The sequence below is a fragment of the Euleptes europaea genome, chromosome 7 (assembly GCF_029931775.1).
Source record: "Euleptes europaea isolate rEulEur1 chromosome 7, rEulEur1.hap1, whole genome shotgun sequence".
Lineage (NCBI taxonomy): Eukaryota > Metazoa > Chordata > Lepidosauria > Squamata > Sphaerodactylidae > Euleptes > Euleptes europaea.
This window is the reverse complement of record NC_079318.1, coordinates 63,591,725-63,614,225: the sequence shown is the minus strand read 5'-3', so window position 1 is coordinate 63,614,225 and position 22,501 is coordinate 63,591,725. Positions and strand designations below refer to the sequence as shown.

Genomic DNA, 22,501 nt, shown 5'->3' with positions numbered 1-22,501 from the left:
TTTATTTTTAAATGTAGATGTGTCACAGGCAACTGCAGGCTAAAGTGACAAGAGAAAGCAAAGTGATTAAAGCAAGTCATGAAGATACCAAAATTATATTATGCTTTTGGGATTTTTGGAAGCGCTATTATTATTGTTGCTTATGTGAAATGGAATGGCCTCAAAGCATTCCTGGAAACAACAGAACATGCTGCTGTTGATTTGGAAAACCAACTCAATACTGAGCCGTCAGAAATGGATCAGGAGGTCCTTTATGGAATTATGTTTGACGCTGGAAGCACTGGAACTCGAATACATATATTCAAATTCATCCAAAACTCAAAAGGTAGATCAAACTATTTAAGTTAATAATAAGAAGTGCAAAAATATGGATCCTAATGCTAATTTTTATGTTCATTTGTTGAATTGTTACTAAAAAAAATGGCCAGCATGTATTATAAAGCTTAGTAAATATTTTCAAAGGTGAATGGAAGGAAGGGTTGAAAGTCAATGAGCAGTGTGTGTTGTGGTCTGGAAACAAACACTGGAGCCCTTCTACTTACATGTCTCTGTGTGTCTATAATCCACTTATTAGCCAACTTCTCCAACTATTCTGCTTCATGTTCAGTTAAATCACCTGAAGGCTAATGTTACTTGAGTAGTATTTTACAGTATTGATTTATTTTCTAAATCAGTTCTTCAATAACAAGACACAATTTAAATAATGTTCCTGAGACGGATTCCCTTTAAGTAGGCATTTTCTTATTTCAGTGGATAGTACCTGAAATTTGAGGTACTGTCACTTGGTAGAGAGCATTAGCTTGAGTCTCCACTTTTGTACTCCTTAGTTGCAAAAAAAAGTCAAAGTTTGAGGGTTTCATCCCATTTCTTTTCCCCATGTCTTAAAATGTTATGGCTCATAGTATTTAGAATTATTAGGGGAAATATCTGTGTCAAAATATATGAGAATCCCTCATATACATAGTAAATGTATATTTTTCCTTGAGTGGAATAATAAGTAAAATAATTACAGTTTTAAAATATGTGGGAAAACTCTCTATATTAAGATGTACAAAGTGTTTCTTACAGCTTGCCTGGATTTTGCCTTGGCTCAGTCTATTATCACTTCCTTTCCTGGTTCATCACACTTCTGGATCAAGGCCAAGAGAGGCAAAGAGCATCATAGAATACTGAAAAGAGACTAGAGGGCAAGCATCACTTGTTCACAATCTCCTTCCCTCAACATGGAGCTAAAGCTTTGGGATGGGGAAAGCACAGCACTAGAATGACTCGTCATATACAGTATTCTCTTCCTTTGCTGTTTGCTGCAACTCCGATGAGCTAATACTTGAAGTGACCCAAGAGATGCAAGTGTTCTGATGTGATAATGGGTAAAACATACTAGGTACCTTTGTGATCCATTTATGTAGGCTGTGGTTCAAATACTTTGCTACTGCAAGCGTCAGATTCACTACAAAAGTTGACCCTGAGCGGCAAATTCTGAGACCGCTGTCTGCATTACAGTTAACAAAATATACAGAGGGGTTTCATATTAATCCCTTTGAGGTAATGTTGGCATCTGTATTTTAATCTGCAAACTGCTATATTCTGTATGGATTAACCCTATTACACTAAAATTTGTCTGCCAATAGAAACTCCTAAAGTAATTAATGAAACCTTCAGAGCATTGAAGCCGGGTCTGTCTGCATATGCCAACAGTATTGATGAGGTAATTTGAATTTTACATCTCTAGCAGAGCACACATGTTTCTCATTTTCTATTCTCTGTAAATGTAAGTGGTGAGAATTATTGTCTTAAGAGCCATAGGGCATGAATGGGTAACTTTTAATGGTCTGCTTCCCGCACAGGTGGCTCAGTGTGGGTATATATGCTGTAGATTTTAGAAATCCACCATTCCTTAGGACATAGTAATTTACTACATGCCAGGTGGCCAGAACTATGAGCTAAAAGTGATAATAATTTTAAGATAAGAGCTGAATAGAATCATAGCGTACCAAATATTTTCAACCAGCTGATTATCTTCAGTTCCTTGAGATCCCCAAATACCAGAGAATTTTTACACTGGCACATTTTAATGCTTTACCCTAAGCCCTTCTGGAAGGCAGATACTGTCCTGTCCTATTTTCTCAACAACTCTGTCCATGTAATACTGGGAAAGTAGAGTCCGTTGAACATGTTCTGCTGTACTGCCCATTTTACAATGATATTTGACATCTATATATAGCTCCAGCTTTGTCAACCATACCAGAAAGATCTGAACAATTTTATGCCTCCTTTCTTCTTGCTGAGTCTTCCCAGGAGATAACTTATAAAGTTGCTAAATTCTGCCTGCGGCCATACAAGATATGAGAGCAGCTGACTAAGTCCTAGCAACTGCCTGGTTGCTGGGGGAGGGCTTTATTCTTCCTTGTTTCCCTCCCAATTTAAACTGTTAGGTCTGTTCTGTGCCCAGTGAACAGGTTACATCAGTTGTTGTGAAGTGTTGACCAGAGATAACCTGAGGTATGTGGGATTTCTGTGGCATATATGCCCTTGTGATAGTTTGGAGCCATCTTATTAGATACATGGCCCTTGTCTGAAATAAGTAGGCTATGACTTAGAGAAGCAATATCTTCATCATAAAGTTGGCAGCAGACTGGCTGGTTCTGACAGCGGGGTTGGGCCACTGGCAAAAGGAAAGTTGTGCATTCAGAGTTTTAGTTGACCTTGGAAAATGTCAGATGTAAGTGTTCTCATGTTTCTGGACAAGAAATGGTAAATGAATAATAGTAAAGCATGGGTGTTTAAATGTTAATACAAATACATTTCTTACTAAAATCATGATTTAACGCTAAACAAGAAATATAGTGATTTTTGTCCCTTCAGAGTTCTCAAGGAATAAATAAGCTGCTCGCAGTTGCTAAAGAAGTGGTTCCAATGGAATTATGGAAGTCCACCCCTTTAGTCCTTAAAGCAACAGCTGGGTTAAGGCTATTACCAGGGGGAAAGGCACAAGAATTGCTGGATAAGGTACTTTTTTTCTTTTGAAAACAGTGATTAGTTACATTCTTGCTCCACCTTTCTTCCACAGTACTTTGGGCAGCGTACATGGGGTTCCTAGGAAGTCTCTTATCCAGGTGCTGACCAGAGCAGCTTAGCTTCAGGGAAGTTTATTTTATTTATTGACATTCTTTATAGTCTTCCTTTGTCACTGAGACTCAAGGAGGATTACACCATGCAAATCAACGCAATCAATGGAATTATACCTCTGACAAGTCATGTAATAATACTAGGATAGCAGAAATTTGAAACAAAAACTGTCGTCTAAACAAAGCATAAGTACTAAATATGACATGTTAAACAATGCAAACATGGCCTTACCTAAGTAGAAACACAAAGCATTTTCCTGATATAATGTAGCCCTGTTTCCTTTATAAAAATGGTCTCCTGAACAATTGTGCTTTACATATTTGCCAAGAGTGTGGGATAGTTCCTGATCTCCTCAGGCAGGCCATTCCACAGGATAGGAGCCTCTACAGAAGAAGGCACATGTGCGGAAATGTTGATCTGCTAATTTGTGGGGTTGCATCTGCAGAAGACCCTGCCCAGATGAATCAAGTTGTTACAGTGGGACATAGGAAAGAAGGCTATCTTGCAGAGGGTCTGAGGCCATGAAGGGCTTTGTGTGTGATAGCCAGTATCGTGAATTGAGTTTGGCAACTGATGGCCAGCCAATGGAATGACTGAAGAGTGGGTGTAATATTCATGCTCTGTCTTAACTCCAGAGCTGCAGCATTCTGAATCAGGTGGAGTCTCCAAGGTAATTTCAAAGGGAGACCTACGTAAAGGGCATTTCAGTAGTCTAGTCTTGATGTCACCTTGGCATGGATCCAGATGGCCGGGTCAGGTAAGGGGCCATATTCAGGGTAAACTAAGCTAGAAAAAAGCATTTTTGCAGCTTCATTAATTTGCTTCTCTAGTAGTAATGCTGGGTTCAGTATAACCCCTAGGCTCTTAACTGAGTCAGCAATGGTCAGTTGAACTGAATCAAAAGTGGGAAGTACTATGTTGTTCATGAACTTAGGCTTCCCAAACACCATTACCTCCATCTTGTCTGGGTTCGGTTCAGCCATTTAGCCACATCAGTCAGGCAGTGGCTCAAGACCTGGACCACATTGCCAGGGGGGTTGGATGGAGAGAGATACAGCTGTGTGTCATCAGTATATAGAAATCCAAAGGTATGGATGATTTCGCCTAAGTGCTTTACATAGAGAATTCTCCAGATGTTAATCACCAAAGAAGGAGATGCCATATCAACATATCTCCCCTCTCTTTATTTCCTTCCCATCCATCTCCACATCACTACAACTATGTAAGAGAGGCTGTGCATTACCTGATTTACATAGATGGTGAATAACATGGCAGAGAAAGTTGTCTTTAAAAACCTTGTTTAACTTTAGGTAAAAGAAATTTTTCAAGCATCTCCATTCTTGGTAAACGATGACTGTGTTTCCATAATGGAAGGAACAGATGAAGGTAGGCTGAGTTTCTTTGAAGTGACTATGTAAAATTGTTTTGGTTCTGGAATAAAGTATGATTTAAGAATAGTTATACTTGCTTTTCCCAAAAAAACCGGGAACTTCTTTTTTATAGTAGACAGACCAGCTGGGGAACTACGGATGCTGTTGTTGTTGCTGATATTTTACATTTATGTTTTTAAATGTCATCCATTCATGTGATACTCACACAGTACCAAAAGTGGAAAGGGGTAGCCCCTGCCCCAGTAAGCCTGCAGTCTAAAGACTAGCAGGGATGAAGTAGAGGGAGGAGAGAATATGTGAGAGATAAGGGTGACATGTTATGAATATGAATTCTGCTAATGCTGCTAGTAGGTGTTCTATCTTATTTCTAGGCAGCAACTGTCATGCAGCAAGCAAGTTACCTTCAGATTTCATATTTGTTTCCATAACTGGATTAATGATGAGTAGCAAAATCTACCAAATGTGGTACTGTCTGTTTACACCAACTGTTTTATTCCAGCAATTATTTAAGGTTGCTGCACAGATGGGCACTTTGTTAAGTAAATACCGCCTGGGTCCAGAGAGAGGTGTGTACACTGGTGCCATCGACCAGTTAAGTCCATGTGTGAATGTAAGCAGAATTTCTCAAGCATATTCACATGATTTGGAGAAATCCTGACTGAACAAACCTGGCCCTGACTGTTCAGTTCCATCAATAAAAGTAAAAAAAATTGCTTTGTGTAAATGCACATAACTTCAGTATTTTTCTTGGCAGGTATTTCTGCATGGATCACTGTCAACTTTTTAGAAGGTATGTAAATAAATTGTGTAGTTGACACTTGCAATTTATACCTGTAATTGAAGTAGTCTTAAATAAGTGGTCTTTGTTCTGTAAAATTACCCAGCTGAATTGCTTCAAGTAAACCTCTAGGGAGAGTCTGAATTTTCAAAACCCGTATACAGTTTGAGCATCCCTTATTCAAAATGCTTGGGACCAGCAGTGTTTGAGTTTGGATTTTTTCAGATTTTTGAATGTTTGCAAATACATAATGAGATATGTTGGGGATGGGAACCAAGTCTAAACACAAAATTCATTTATGTTTTATATACACTTTATACACATAGCCTTGAAGGTTATTTTATACAATATTTTAAATAATTTTGTGCATGTAGATCATCGTGGGGAACCTGCCATTGGTGTGACCGGCCTGCACTTCTGCCATTTTATTACCCTTTGTGGGTGCTCAAAAAGTTTTGGATCAATTTGGATATTGGATTTTCAGATAGGGGATACCCAACCTGTATTAAAATATAGTACTGGGAAGCACGGGGGGTGGGGGACCAGTTACGTATATGCTTGCTTCATTATAATACCCATAGTAACTCTAAGGTTTCACTCTAGAACTATACATAATAGGACAAATTGTGTAGCTACAAATGGCCTGGTCCATAGGTATACCTGCGCCCTCTTCACACTGAGTTTTTCTTTATGAAGATGATTTCTCTACAGGAAAATGTTTACTATAATTTTCAGAGCATCGCACAAGTCCCTACCATTCTGCAAGTATGCAGATCAGTGGATGGGAACATCAAGATAGGATTTCCATTTTTTTAATATAGGAAATGTGGCAACGGGGGTGTTCCATGGAAGTTGGTTAAAACTATAATCTCTGTGAACCCTGAAGGGATGAATGCCTTTTCTTCCTTTCCCCCCTCATTTTTATTCCTTGTTTTTCCTCTGAGTAGATGGTCCTGTGGGTTAGGGAAGGACTTGTTAAAAGTTTTTCCCAAGGTCTCTTTACTTTTTGGGTTACTGGAAATGTTATGGAAATATGAGGGGACAAATTCTGGGAGAGTAGGGCTATCCAAAATGTATAAGTTTTAAAAAGGAGAGATGAATGTTGTCCAGGTAACAGTGTCCAAGAAGTGACTGTTGGGTTTGTATGTGTCTGAGTGACAATGGAACAAGTTTAGCAGAGCTGAGTGACAATGGAACAAGTACTGATACTGCTGTGGTGTTTTTCCAACACTTGTCGGGGAACCTTTCCTTAGAGGGACTTCATTTGTTGTTGTTGTTTTTGTTTTAAATCCACTAAAGACTTCTGAAGATGGAAGGGATCACCCATGGAGAACAGCTTCCCTACCTCGCCCCTCCTGTCACAGCCCAAAAATTCCGTTTTCCCCAGTTTATTTAGGACAATTGTGTAGATTGTACAACTACTGCATTTTTTAAAATTTATGTGTTTCAGGTAGCTTGAACGATCCAACAAAGGGAAGTGTAGGAATGCTGGATTTAGGAGGTGGATCAACACAGATCACATTTCATCTAAGCAGTGAGGTAACAAGAATCCAAGTCCCTGATTAATCTTTGATTAATCTTACCAGGTGGTTTCTAGTCACAGTTTTTACTTTCCTCTTTCACCGCTACTATGCTTTCAGTTTGACTGTATGTTGAGAACTAGTCTTTTCCTCAAAATGAGGAAAGTCAGTCATTAGAATAAATCTTTTATGTCCTCAAGCTTTTTTAAAAAGGAGCTCTTCATTGCTGGTGCTAGGAGTGTCTTTTTTCAGTTACTTGGATTTGTAAACTGGCCCCTTATCTAGATTCTCCTGACCTTGTTATGCTACCATTTGGTGGAGGATAAATTGTTTCAACAGATTTGGCTTTGCTCATTTGACTCCTGTGTGTGTTTAATTCTTGTGTGTGTTAAATCTCAAGTGCTTTAAATTTGTAATTTGTGTGCTTTAATCTCTGTGTTAATTTTTTTATTGGACTATTATAATTTGTGTCTTTGCAACGTGGTTGCTGCATGGTTTGCCACCTTGAGTCTGAGGAGATAAAGTGGGATAGAAATGTGATATGAGATTAAACTATTCTTATTTATTTAAAACATCTTATTGTTCATGAACTAACAAGTGAGATGGTAGACCACAAGAACGTTTGCACCATCATGACATCACAACTTGTAGCAATGCAAGATGGCACAGAACATTGCATCAATTTTACTTTGTTTGGGAAGAGGTGGTGTTAAGTCGTTGAAAGGTAACACCCTCTTAGTCCCCATAGTTCCACTTCCAGCTGCTTAAGTGTAAAGTATATCCTCAAAAATATGTTGGTAGTGATAAAAAACGATAAGTTATAAAATGTGAGATGGGAAAAGTTGCCATTAAGAAAACTACAACTATAACAGAGGAAGAAGGGGAAATCTGTCTTTTCACTGGTGTTCTATCTCTACACCAGCTAGTACTTCTCACGCTCACAGAATGTGCACAAAATAACATCTTCAAAACAGTGGTCTTGAAACAAAACAAAATCCTAGTCACAAAAAAACAGATCATGGAACTTAGTTTTTGTGTATGTGTGTTTTTTAACTCTTTACAGAGCACAACAATGGTAGCACCACCCAGCCCAACCAGGGTTATATATAACAAATTATGGATAATTGTTAACATAAAATACAATAAACACAAAATACAATAAACACAACTCAAATAAGTAAAAGAACTTAACTGGAACCCGATTAGATAAACATAAGACAAAACAAAGTAACACAGACACATAAAAGTAAACTAAACCCTCTCCTGTCCTCAGAACCTTATGGATCCTCTCTAAAGAGAGAAACTAAACTAAGCTAAAATAAAGAAATTAAAATAAAATGAACAGTCGACTGAATCTGTATATGTCTCGCCCCTCCCTACGTAATTAAGCATGGGAGGTAGAGAGGAAGGCGAGAAAGAAAAGACAGTGCCAAGTAAACTAGAAAACAAAGATAAGAACTTGAGCAAACTTAAATAAGGCAGCGGGAAATAAAACAAATGAGTCCTAAGTAAACACTCCAGATATGGAGTGCCACCGTAAGCGTCCTGCATTATCACACCGGAAACCAGATCAAAAGCATTTGGGAGATCCAGAACATTGTATCAGTATAGTAGAATGGGCCTCCTGAGACACTAAGGGTTGTTACTAGAAATGGGTGGGTACATGACATAGAGACAGATTGGGTGACTTATTTGTTGTCTGAATGGGCTCTTAGTGCCTGATATACTAAGGTGAACACTAGAACACATGCAGGAAAGATGAGTTGTGAGTCATATCTTTCTCTTTCATATGTTATGCTCTTTACTTTGGGGCATGTTGTGGACATGCTGAAAGCACTCTTTTTCAAGATGAGATGTTCCACGTGTTTTTACTTTGAAAGAACCATAATTAACACTGTCCCTGATTATCAAAAGTAGTACTCCATGGCTCATAGAGAGCCACATTCACAATTACTATCAACCAAAAGAGCCACATGACTGCTGTGTGTGCCAACTCACAAAACACGCAATAATATAAAATAATTAAATAATAAATAATAAATAATAAATAATATTACCTGGGTACCTAAGAAAGGGGCTGTGGCTCAACGGTAGAACATCTGCTTGGCATATAAAAGGTCGCAGGTTCAATCCCCGGCATCTCCAGTTAAAGGGACTAGGCAAGTAGGTGATGTGAAAGACCCCTGCCTGAGACCCTGGAGAGCCGCTGCCGGTCTGAGTAGACAATACTGACTTTGATGGACCAAGGATCTGATTCATTATAAGGCAGCTTCATGTATACGTGTACCTCTGTGCATGTAAGCTAGTCTCCCCCAACTATTGAAATTCAGCCAGCCCTGGACTTCCGGGAAATGGCGTTACAACTTGGTAGCACTTTCTGAGTGCTCCGATGCGTACCTATTTAGCCATGGGACGCACAGAGTGAAATGTCGGTGGAGAAAGATGTCCTCCCACCTCTCCTGGATAAGGGATACCTTATTTGACAAGAGAAGACTTGTAGACCCTTGAAGATTTGGTCGGGGTACTGTGGCTTCGGATTTCATCTAGAACAACTAGTATAATACATTAACTAACATGATGTATTTTTAGCTATATTTTCTAACTTATTTTAACATCCTGGTAAATATAAATATTGTGATTACTAAGGGTCAAACAAAGAATTTTATGATAAAAATATTAGGATATTTATTAATTAATGCTGTTTGTTATTTTATTACATATTGCTTTCAACAGCCCTTATGTCTAGCATGTTACTGATATATTTTTTTTCCCTTTTGTATAATAGTCTTAACTATCTTAATTGTAAATGATATAATAATATGATTCCTTTCTGTGTTAATCCTTTTTTTCCTTTTATTTAAAATAAAGAAACTTATCAGCCTTTGTATATCTGGAGTGAGGGAAAGGGCTTCACGCAGCTTTCTTGCTATCTCCTCAGCATGAGGCACCACAGACTGGGAGGGAGAGTAAGACTGCCAAGGTGCCTAGAAGAGAGCAAGCTGGCCATGAGGAAGGGGAGTAAAACAACAACCACCCCACTGTGGCCAGCTTGCTCTTTTCCTGGGAGGCTGCTGTGGAGCTGGTGATTTTACTCTCTTCTCTGTGGCCACTTGCCTCTTTTCCTGGCAGGTGCTGGGATGAGAGTGCAGAGGCTGCAAAGAAGGGTGCGGGGTTGTTATGTCCATCTCTGGCATGAGGCTCACAAATCAGGAAGGCTCACAGCTTACCTGACTTTCAGTCCTTTTGGTGGCAGCTGTTTCAAGGTGCAAACAACCTGCCATCCATACGCCCCACTGGACAATTTTCCTGGACCATGGAGTGAGTGCCACATTAGGGAACAATGCTCAGAAGAGCAACAGGTGGCTCCCAAGCCACTGAGTGAGTATCATTGGCTTTGCACAGGCTAATGAAAACAAGTTGACCTCTCGGAGGGTGGAGGATTTAATCTGTATGATAAAAATATGTACAGGCTCTTTTTTCTATTTAAACTGAGGGAACTTTGCTTCTGTGGCTAGGATGCCAAGAACATGTCTAAAATGCAGAATGCTGTGCTTAAACTGTGCCTACAACCTCTAAACATTCATTTTTATTTTATTTTATTGCCTTTCTTTTCCCAGTTATTCAACCCATTGTTCTATTTTTCTTTACAGACAATTCTGGGGGAGTCATCTGCTAGTGACATCATTTCATTTCAGATGTTTAACCATAAGTACCAACTGTATTCTCACAGGTTAGTTTTGGAAAGGAATTTATCTCATGTTAGGGAACAACTGTCAGAAGCTAAGCAGGGTCAGCCCTGGTTAGTATTTGGAGGGGAGACCACCAAGGAAGTCCAGGGTTGCTGTGCAGAGGAAGGCACTGGCAAACCACCTCTGTTAGTCTCTTGCCATGAAAACCCCAAAAGGGGTTGCCATAGGTCGGCTACGACTTGAAGGCACTTTACACACACACAAGGAACAACTCCACTTTTAAAGATGACAGCTGAATTTGTACCAGTATGATTCAGTGTGCATGGGGAGAAAATTGCACGTTCAGTGTTTTTTATAGTGTGCTTACATGGATAACACATGCTGGTGAAGCAAATATTTGGGCAAAGTTTGGAATACATCAAAACTTTAAGAGGATGTGTAAGCCCAAAGTAAGGATCATTGGTTAGGAAACACTGTTTAAAAACCAGGAGAGCAAAGAGACTGATGCATGGTCAATTTTGATGCTCGCTCAAAGATTTTTTTTTTTTTTAATGCGACTTTGAAAATGCCTATTCACTGTCCCGACGCAAAAGGAGAAATTCAACCCCCCGCTCGCCTGCTCTGTTGTTCCTGTTTGCATAGCTATTAGCATGTGCATAGCTAACGCACCACTGTTATTTTGCATGGTTCCTTCAGGGGGCAGAGCAAACACCAAAGGTCGCGTTAAAGGGGCTCTTAAGTAATGCGAAGCAGGTATGTGCGAGCTTCGCAGTCACTTCCAGAATGACGGTTCAGCTTGAAAAATTCAAAAAAATATGCGGGGCAATTCAGCCTGGAACACTCTGCTAATTACCAAGCATAAATGGCCAGTGGTGGGTAGAGAATGGATGAATATTCTCCTAAATAGTAGCTCAGATCCTTGTGGCTTTCTAGCCCTCAACTGATGCATTCAGAGGCCTTGCTTAACTGTGGCTGAGGGAAAATGTGCATGACTTGTTTCTAGGCTTGTGTCTCACTCCCTCTCTTGTTGCACAGAGAGTTGCAGTTTAAACACTCTCAGTTACCCATGATGTGCAAATGCAGGTAAGTGGCTTGAGGTTCTAGTTAGCAGGGAAGTAACTAACAATACTATTCTCAGCAGAGTTGTATACCCTTTGTAGTTGGTGGGCTTAGAAGAGTAACTCTGTTTAGGATTGCACTGTAACTCTGGTTAACCCATATGAATTGATTCATACTTCATGGATTACCAACATCCATATTTAACTGATTCTGTTTGAGAAGAAAGGATGAGAGAGGTGTATCCATGAACCTGGCAACAAGCAGACTTTGTGCATGTTTTTACTTTCAGTGCTTAAGCAAGGCTTCTGAATGTAGTCACCCTGGTTCGACAGAGGCCCATAGTGCACTGAAGCAGGCTTTTGACCGTAAGCTGTATGAACAGTCATCTGTTGAGGTAGAGGTAGAGTGTGGAGATCTTAATCCAGCCCTCTGTTTCCTTGAACAGTTGATTGGCACTATTGCCAACTGGGGCTAGAGACTCCCATTCCTGGATTAGGTTTTTCACTGTGTATTGTGCACACAGTAAACTGAATACTGCTGAACTGGGGGCTGTAGATGCCCTTTCAGATTGCTTTCTGCTAGCTCAGAGAGGTAGAAACATTAGGAGTAGAATTTAAATCCACAGGAAGTTCCTGTGCAATCTGTATGTAGAATGCACGTCCTGTGTCTCCTGTTTTTCTAATTCTTCTTGTTACTTCAAGGACATGCTGTGCTGCTTCTTGCTCCATCAAGGGCATGCTATGATTATTATAATAAAAATGCTTTGAGAGTAATGCAGAAGACACTACTGCCAAATGAAATAAACTTGCCTCAATGGCTTTTCCTTCTTCCAAAGGCCAGGGCATCTTTAGAGCAATAAGCGCTGGGCAAACACTGATGCTCTATATTTAGCTCCTGACTGGCTCAGGCCATAGTGTCTAGTGCCAATTTCATGCAGCCTGTATTTTGCAAACATACAACAAGGTGGCAATTTAGCATTTTTCACTACAGGTTTGTAATTTGATGGACCGTTTTCCTTAAATCACATGGCATGAAAGCAAGTCAGTTATGTATAGGCCAGCTTCTGTACTATCGAGTGGATAATATGAAGGATATCAAAACTTGTTACTTTTTCAGCATAAAATTGTTTGGTTGTGTTGTTGTTTTTAGAGTCATGAGCACTGAAGTGATAATACAAACTGTATATTTTGGCTTTAGGTGCACTTGACATGCTCCAAAGGTCTGTTGTTGTTAATACCAAGATCCTAGCTCTCATGGGCAGTAAAGATGCAAATACCCAGGGGAAAAAAATGTAAAAATTGTTTCGGTAGGGGTGTTTCCCCCACCCACACACTTTCCCCCCCCCCAAGGCCTTCCCTCCCCACATGCATTTTGTATTTTAGAATGAGTGAAATGCTTTTAAAGATAAGGTGAACATATACAGTTCTTAAATCCAAAATGCCTTTCTGCACTTAGAAGGATCCATAATCTTCATGAGGGAAGCATGCAGGATTTTCATTGCTTCTCAACTGGTGAATGCTTTCCTCGTGGTTGACTTTTTCACCTCTCCCTCAAACCACTGTGATACCCATACCCACAGACTGGGCAACAAGTAGCTTATTGCTGTACTTTGCTGGAGGGAAAGAAGATCAGAAGGAGGTGGGGCAGAAACTGCACCACCCCTCCCCAACCCCACCTGCCCCAGGCTCCACCCCCAACATCTTTGGATATTGCCCAACCCAGAGCTGGCAATACTAGCATCTGTTTGGCTTTAAACAGCCTCTAGTGGATGGTGCGATCTACTTAAAGCAATAAAAATGTATTGTGTCACCATCAGAATATTTTTTTAATTTTTTTTTTAATTTTCCTTTTTTTGTTTTTTTTTGCTTCTCCAGTTACTTGGGCCTTGGGCTAATGTCGGCAAGGCTGGCAGTGTTAGGAGGAGTTGAGGGACAAGCCTGTAAGTATTTTTAAATCTTGGGGATTTTACCTTTACCTTTCTGATGGGGTTTTTGTGTTGTGTTTCTGACCACCTCAGGATTCTTAGCCCGAGGGATCGAGGCAGAGCTAAGTATAACATATGCTGAAATACGAAATGTAATTGTTTGCTAGTCACCTGGGGTAAAGAGATCCTAAACAGTATTGCTGTAATACAGCCATTTACCACTGACAATTTTCTTTCTGTAAATAAAAAGCATCTGGAGTATAAAACATCCTCAGAAAAAGCAATAGTGTAAACATATTGGGGTAAAAGAAATACCCCGTGACGTTTTCCAGAAATCAAGGAAGCATCTGGAGAGACACAGCCCTTCTTCACTTATGATAACTTGTAAGATGCCTCAGAACAGGTGTGAGTTCTTAAAATATGCCTACAGGGGTGGATGGAGAAATCTAAAAAATAATTCCAGTTTATGTGAAAATTTGTCTCTATTCTTTGAAAGCTGTGAAACTTACTGAATTTTTCACTCTGTTGCAATGTTCCTATTTATAAAATGTATGGATTGCATTGTCTATTAAAACAATAAAATAACTACCAAGTAAACAACAATTAAAACTGATCAGCAACCATCCAGATCAGCTACACTGCAGAATTTAAGCAGCAGCATTGTCAAAATAACAAAACACAACCGGCTGGTAAAAAGCCTTAATAAACAAACACTTGACTTGGTGGCAAAACACAAAAGAACTGACAAAGATATATCTGTGGGTAGGGCATTCAGCATGTAAGCGCTACTGCTGAAAATACCTTATTCCATGCCCAGGTCTCATTGGAGTAAAGAAGGGAATCTGGGGAAAGGGAACCTCTGCTGCTTGAAGCAATAGGGTAGATAATTGGATGTGAAGGACTGACTCGTTTGAATTTCTTTTTTAGAATGAGTTTCAGATGCTGCTAGTGGTTCTGCCTAGGAGAGCATATGAGAATATTTCTTCCCAACTAAAACTTTATTTAGTTTCCTACAGAAATTGTTTTCTGCCTTCAACTCCTCCTCCCACTTCTCAGATGGCAAAAATTAAGATACATGCACTAAGGTAGCATAGGGTACAGCAGTTTGCTCCTCTTTTTTAACAACTGGGGTATATTAGCGATTTTTCTTATAGAAAACAAAGACATTTATACTTCCCCTTTAATAGGACAAATAGTATGATTTTATATTAGGGTTCCTCTTCGCCACTGGCGGGACCGCCAGGTCCCTCTTCGCCACCGGCGGGAGGTTTTTTGGGCAGCCAGAGGTGGGCGGGGTTTGGGGAGGGGAGGGATTTTAATGCCATAGAGTCCAATTGCCGAAGCAGCCATTTTCTCCAGGTGAACTGATCTCTATTGGCTGGAGATCAGTTGTATTAGCAGTAGGTCTCCAGCTAGTACCTGGAGGTTGGCAACCCTATTTTATATGCTAATTACATTAGAAATTGTGCATTTTATGTTGTTAAATTAGTAAAAGGAAATGCTAGGCCTGTTAGGATAAGACAGTAGCAGTGAGATGCAGGATTCCCAAGAGATTTCTTTGTTTTTGTCTCAGTGCCTTTATTCCTGTTACAGTAAAGGAAGATGAAGAATTGACAAGTCCCTGTTCATCACCTGATTTCCAGGGTGATTGGGAGCATGCCAAGATACCGTACAAAATTAAAGGGCAGAAGGCAGGTATAGTAACCTGGTTGCCTCTTAATTGGGTATTATGCATTTTCCTTTGGTATTTTCATTAACTTGGAGAGGCTCTGCAAATAGGAGTATGATTATATTTAAAAATGGCAATAAGAGGGATTTCATTGTTGAAACAGTTCCCAAATGTTCTCTTTCCTGTAGTCCGGACTGTGTGTATTCAACAGTACATAATTGGGTGGGGCGGGGAGTATTCCAACTCTGAGAAGCAAATTTCTAGATCTTATGGTGTGAGGAGGTGCTTGAAAATGCATGGGAAATGGCAGACATTGGGGATGGGACCTCAGTCTCCTCATGCAGTTCTTGCTTGTCTCTCTTACAGAAACCGCATTCATCATACAAAATAAAAAACACACTTGATTTACATAGTTGATACAAATCTCAGGCATTTTTTTCTTATGGCAGAGCTTAGATTTTGTTAACAGAATATACTAAGGTCTATCTGTAGCAAACTCTGCATACACTAGTTATTTATTGTTATGTAGCACTTTTGATACAACATACAGTTTTTTTTAGGGCTGTCAGGCAACCAGCAGGAGACCTGGGGAGGACATGAGGGGCACTATCGGCAACAGCCGTGACATCACTTCTAGGAAAAGCTGAAAAGTGATGTCATACCTCTCGGGAAGTGCTATGGTAATTTTGATAAAGATTATTTAAGATTATTTTTCTCCCGGAGGCAGCAGGAAATGGAAACTAGGGGCAGGGGATCCTGGTCCTACACTCTAACCACTACACCACACTGGCTCTTGAGCACTTTTAAATTTTAATTAAATCTGTTTTATTTTTGTCAATTTAACTGCACTGGTTGCCACCTTGAGTCTGAAAAGAGATGGCAGGATAGAAATATTTTAAGTAAATAAATATAGACTGTTTGCCCAGTAGGGGTGTTTGAAGTCGGGGCTGGAACCCCACCCCACCCTTTCACTATGAGCCCTGCTCCAAGTCAAGGGTGTTCATAGCTGCTATTTAACAATAACACTTCAGCAGAAATAAATTCGCAGATCTCTCAGCAGTTTTCCTAGTTTGGCCCTGAAAATCAGATTATGGCCATGGGATGGCATAAATTGTTACAATGCTAAAAATCCAGGTGTTAAATTCAGTTGATTTCAAAATATAGCATGATTTTTTTAATGAGGAGTTGTGTGTTCCCATGAATTACTTTTGCAGATTATTAAAAACTTTTTCTTCATTATTATACTTTATATCCAGCCTTTCTTCCTTGGAACTCAATTCAGTGTACATAGGGCTTTCACACAATCTTGCATCCAGATACTGACCAGACCTAGCAAGCCTTAGCAAAGTTTCTGTATCCTTTGCCTTTAGACTATACCCTAGACCCCTATGCCAGGTCTTTTAATTAAAAAATGTTGCATAGATGCTCCAATTAAAAATAACTCTGAATACTGCTCAGTAGGATACTTAGTGAGAGAGAAGGCAGCATGGTATAGCCTGATCTCATCAGGTCTCAGAAGCTAAGCAGGGTCAGCCCTGGTTAGTATTTGGATGGGAGGCCACCAAGGAAGTCCAGGGTCACAATGCAGAGGCAGCCAATGGCAAACCACCTCTGTTAGTCTTTTGCCTTGAAAACCCCATAAGTGGTCTCTGTAAGTCGGCTGCGACTTGAAGGCACTTTACACACATGATACTTGGTGTTAAAACTAAATACATGTTTATGTTGCTTGACATGGCTGGGGAGGGGGTAATGCATGGATTTGGAAATGCCTTTTTTGTCACTGCTGTTTTTGGTTTGTTGCCGTTAATCTTATTGCATTGATCTTTATGAATCATCTGCAGTAATCACCTCATTATTCCTAAACCCGAAATACGATTTTTCAAATCATTTGAATAATTTTCTTCATGCTTGGATTGCTCTAAGATTAGAGCTAGACTTATAAGGCTTATACAAATGCTCCACTTCTTGAAATTGCTGAGCTCCCAGCATTTTCATTTACTTTTGACTGAAGATGCCTGATACTCAGCACCCTAGAAAGGGCAGCTTATTTAGATCAGGATTTCATGCCAATCTGTCGGATATTATTGTCCACATTTCCATTTCCACCTTGTAGTCTAAATTTATTTGCTAACTGCACATAGCAAATGCTTCTTACATATTTGAATTTAATTACTAACTCTGAATTATTACTGGTGGTATTCTTACTTTCTTTTAGGAAAGCCTCTCTTTGAATCCTGTTTTGATGAAGTAGCAAAAATACTCAGCCAGAAGGTTCACAAGACGCCTGAAGTAAAGGACATAGAATTTTATGCTTTTTCCTACTATTATGACTTGGCTACAGATTTTGGTTTAATAGGTAAACTTGCTTTTGATTTTATTGGCCAATATTTGTGGTTGAAAAAACTTGAGTTTCAATGATCATGACAAGACTTTTAAAAGAAAAATATTGTAGAATTTACTAGAGTTTAGAAAACGATTTAAAGTTAACAGCCAAGATGGCTGTCTGAAATTAGTGACTTTACTTGATGATAGACATTTTATCTTAATTTCCAGATGTCTCTGGAGCTTCACATTTTGGTTGTTCCTGCTCTTTCATTAGAAGTATACTGTTACCAGGATAACACTAACTTGCTTAAGACTGCTTCTAGTATGGAGCATCCTGCCTCCAGTACAGGGTGTTGGACCTGCAGATCTTCTGTCTTTACAAGTCAGTTCTGGAAACTGATTTCCTAAACTTCCTGGATCTCCTGCTGACTTCGTGCATAATTGTTATTTTGCTGTATGCCTGGGGACTGTTGTCCAAGGACTTTATTTTATGTTTTTATTTTGTGCTCCTTGCAGTTCATCATCATCCTTGCCACCTCAAACTACAGTGAAACCCCACTAGGGGTCCTCAAAGCAATGTCCCTCTCCCCACTGTCAAACTGAACACTACACTGCAGTGTGATGTATTTGTAGCATCTCTTCCAGATGCCGAACACTGGTGCTTCATTTCCTGTCAGCATATTTCCATATAGCTGTTTGTTTGAGTACTTCAAAGCCCCACAATTGAAGGGCGTTGGGATGTTTTTTGAAAAAATAATAATAATTTTATTCATTTTTAAAAGGGGTACAGAAAAGGAAAAAAGGGAAGAGACCGGTACAATTCGTTTTGTGTCCATGCCCGTCAAAACCAGTTTACATGTCTAGGCATGAAAGAGACAATCTGCCACATGGGCAGGTTGTATTTTTTTTGCAGGATTGCTATAGATTTTACCAAGCTTCTTTACCACAGTATAACTTCAGTAAGATTTGCCATAGCATACATTGACCATCACTGCAACAGCGAGAAATACTGCTAGAAGAACACCCCAAGATCTGTTAACCAGTAACTTCATTAATCATGTCTGCCCCTGAGAAGGGGCTGGTTGTCACTGAACTGGTCTATACATTCTTATGTTGCCTTTCCTCCAGGAAACTCAGTGATACTCAGTGTGGTTCTCCCTTTCCGCATTTTACCCTTATTTTTGTGCTAAAGTGGGAGTTTGGATAGAACTACAGTTTTTTATGCTGTCACCCTTCTCCAGCTCCCAATGAGAATTGCCTTTTTGTTTCTAGATAACGAAGGAGGGACCCTGACTGTCAATGACTTTGAAACTGCTGCAGAGAATGGTAGGTCCTTCTTATTTCCGACTTCTTTACTTTCCTCAGATGGGCTAGGCAGGTTGATGGCAAAGTTGTAGTCCAGTGGAGGGCCTTCTGCCTGCCAAGAAGGAAGTAAAATGTCCCAAGGCACTAGTATTATTGAGGAGGTAATATGTTTGTTTTCCTTTTTTTGTTCTCCTGAAGCATGTGGCAACATGGAGGCACACCAAGGAGAGCTTCCATTCCTCTGCATGGATCTCACCTATGTCAGTGTGCTGTTGCAAGAAATGGGCTTTCCAAAGAGCCACGTTCTTAAGGTAATTGCTCTTAATTGATGTACTCAGTGTGAAAACATTACGGTTCTGCACCAGGTAAGGTTTGTGGGCTTCCTAGAGGCACCTTGTTGGCCACTGTGTGAACAGATTGCTGGACTTGATGGTCCTTGGTCTGATCCAGCAAGGCTTTTCTTATGTTCTTAAAAAAATGCACTTAAATCCTGCAGATTCTATGAAGCAGGATTTGCAAATATTGTGACACTCTTTGAGTTCCCTATGTATTGACATCTTGTGACAAGGGCAGAGATGGGGAGGCTTCTGCTTATGGACAGTAGAAGAGGAAGACAGTGAACATTGAGGAGGGACAGATAGCAGGGAATAATGCCTTGAGTAGGGTTCCCCAACCCTTTTGAGCCTGCAGGCACCTCTGGGCTTCTAGTAAAGTATGGTGGGCGCAGTCACAAAATGGCTGCCACAAAACAGCTGTTGTAGGAGGTGGAGTCAGCCACAAAATGGCTTCCAGTTTACCTTAGGTCATACATTGAAGATTCTTGTGTTGTGTGGCAGCTGCTGCCAAAGCAATGTTTTTAAAAATCTGCACAGCCAATCAGAAGCCTTGCTGGAAAAAGTCCCACATACCCCAACCACTTTTTGAAAACTCTTAGCAGGAACCAGGAAAGGTGTTGATGGGTGTCATGGGGCCTGTGGGGCCTCCTGGCCTAGAGATACCTAGTTCCACACCTGTATGTGCATGCATCTCTGAAATTACAAATCAAAATCATATTGGCAAAGTAATAGTAAAAGCTGTCAAATTTATTCTGACCCTTCTTCATGAGCTGTTTTGGTTTATAAGCTCTCATTGGGTTATGCCCTTGCAATATAAAATGCTTTTATTTCCCATTAGCAAAGGTGAGTCTGAGGAAGGCACATTTTTGATGTTTTACAGTGCATGCTAAAAAAAAACACATGCTGGTTTATATTGTACAGAGGACTAGTTCATACATACCTGTTTATCACTTGATGACTCAAAATCAAATGATGACTGACTTGCATGTGTAAATGGGCCATGGATCCAACACAACAGATAGTACTCCCATATTACTTCAGAAAGAATACTTTTATAATGGAGTTATTTCACACACAGCCATGAAATACATAGAAATCAAGTGATAGACATGTATATGTGAAACACCCATGAGGAACATCTGCATTTCCAATATTCTTGTCTACTTTACATTGCAGCTTGCCCAAAAAATCAACAACATGGAAACTGGCTGGGCTCTGGGAGCTACCCTTCACCACATGGATTCACTTCACAAACTGCAGTATTGATTGTTCAGTGGCAAAAAAGTTGAACCTGGAAGAAAAAAATGCAGAGGTAAATAAGTGTGTAAATGAGAGGTGAAAATATGGATGATATTCAAAATCTACAAAAATCTAACTTCTATATTTGGTGAAATTTTATGTAGAAATATATTTCTGGTACTTCTAAGAAATCTATAAAGCTTAGTCCACATAATTTAAAAAGTGACTGCTTTTCATTATTAAGAGGACCTGCGAAGACTCCAGGTGGAGAAAATCTCATGCCCTTTCCTACTTCTCTTATTCCAACTTTGGTTGCATGTCTTCTCTCCCATCTGTCTGTCTCTCTCATCCCCTGTGCTTTTTCTCCCCACCACCACTTTAACTCCCATTATTTTGTTTTTCTTCCCAGTCCCCTTGTTTACCCTGCTGCTTTCCCCACCCTCATGGGCTCTCCTGGTTCCCCCTACATCTCCGTCTTATGATGGGTACCATTTTGGGTTGCTATAAGCATGTGCAGACATCACTGTTCATGGGGTAGGGAGTTAGTTACCACCCCCTTTTTAAGTGTTTAGGTTTGCAGAAGCACCTACCCTAGGCCTGGGTTGTCCTGTTGTATGGATTTTTTGTTCCACATGGTGAGCCATCCTTGGGGAATTAAACATATGATGCTGATTATCTTCTGTGTTCTTGCTTCTGTTACCATGGCAATTGCAGTTACATTCTCAAGTCATGTCTATGACATGAGCAAATTATTGTCTGGATGCTTCATTGGCATCTCCTACATACCTAATCATATTAAATATATTATTGGGAGCAGGTGCACCACCAAACATAATAAGAGTCAACTTCTTGTTTTCAGGTTTCCAGCCCCACTATTTTGGATGTGGTCAATGTTGCTCATAAAATGACCTAATACTGCTTTCAGAGACACTGGAAAAAATGCTGCTGTTCTTTTGGCAGAAGGCTGTCCCTTATAACCATCCAACACTGTGGTGATATTCTGGCCATACAGTGTGACGGTGTGCCAGCAATGTGGATTAATAGTGTCTAGATGTCCTAGACTTGTTCCACCATATCTCACTAAAGAAAAGCTGCTTATAAGTTTTGTACTCCCTTATGTGTTGGTGCTGCAGGCACGTTGTGTGAGAGGTGAAATCCGATCAAGAAAACACACAAAGAATCTTTATGTAGGACAACTTGATTCACATGCAGGCTTATACTTGAGGTAGCTGGCAATGTTTCCATTCCATTTCTTTCTGCAATGGATAGAATGGCAGTACCTGCAATATAGGATCACATGATAACCTTTGACACCTCTGTGCAGATGTGTGAGTGTTTTCACTTGCTCTTTCCTCTGTAATGACAGATCACATATGCTGAGGTCCCTCCTTGTATGTAATTACAACTAGTATTTTGTCAGCTTCATCACACTTAAAGCCATCTTCGGACACAGCGTGCAAGCTGTGTGCGTGATTAATGGATATGTAATATCTAGTTATGGCTGTCATTGTTGCATGGAAACTGCACTCTGCTGAACCGAAAGTACAGAATAGTTGCATGGTTTCCATCTCTCTTCTGCGTCAGACCTCTCCAGTTTTAGTGGTTCTTTCCAAATGTTTGTTCTCACAAGTTGTGTCCAAAGACCCGCTAGAATGTGTCAATTCAATAGATAGTGCTAGAACTGTTTGCTGTGAATTGATGATGAAGCCAGGGATGGGTCATATGGAGTGCCAGCATCACCTACAAGTACAGTGGAGCACATTCAGTAGCTTTATAAAGAGCATGTGACTTACTACAATAAATTAGGTTTTTAAAAGGCCTATAAAATTTAGATACTGTGACCATAAGAGAGCAGAACTGGGCTGACACAGGCTATATTTCCAGAACATACTTGAGCTTGATACCATACTGCATTTTCTGACCGTTCCTTTTTTCCCCACCCACAATTTTTTTGGCCATCAAGTCACAGCCGACTTCCTAGGGTTTTCAAGGCAAGAGATGTTCAGAGGTGGTTTGCCATTGCCTGCCTCTGCGTATACCTTGCTGTGACAGGGAAGGGGGAGTCTCCCTTATCTCCTACTTTGTTTTACCTCAGATAATTGAAATGCCAGAAGTTTTATTCAGTTCAGCAATAAAAT

At 40.0% G+C, this 22,501-nt stretch overlaps 1 protein-coding gene across 1 annotated transcript; it reads left to right on the top strand.

Annotated features, from left to right (window-relative positions):
* Positions 1-21: 21 nt before the first annotated feature.
* On the top strand, positions 22-20,390 carry ENTPD6 (ectonucleoside triphosphate diphosphohydrolase 6). Its single transcript, XM_056852439.1, has 12 exons — positions 22-325; positions 1,632-1,708; positions 2,866-3,009; positions 4,440-4,515; positions 5,275-5,310; positions 6,749-6,837; positions 10,469-10,548; positions 13,441-13,505; positions 15,084-15,185; positions 17,375-17,515; positions 18,988-19,100; positions 20,301-20,390. The coding sequence occupies exons 1-12, from the start codon at positions 79-81 to the stop codon at positions 20,388-20,390; spliced, it is 1,260 nt and encodes a 419-aa protein (XP_056708417.1). The 5' UTR covers positions 22-78.
* The last annotated feature ends 2,111 nt before the right edge of the window (positions 20,391-22,501 follow it).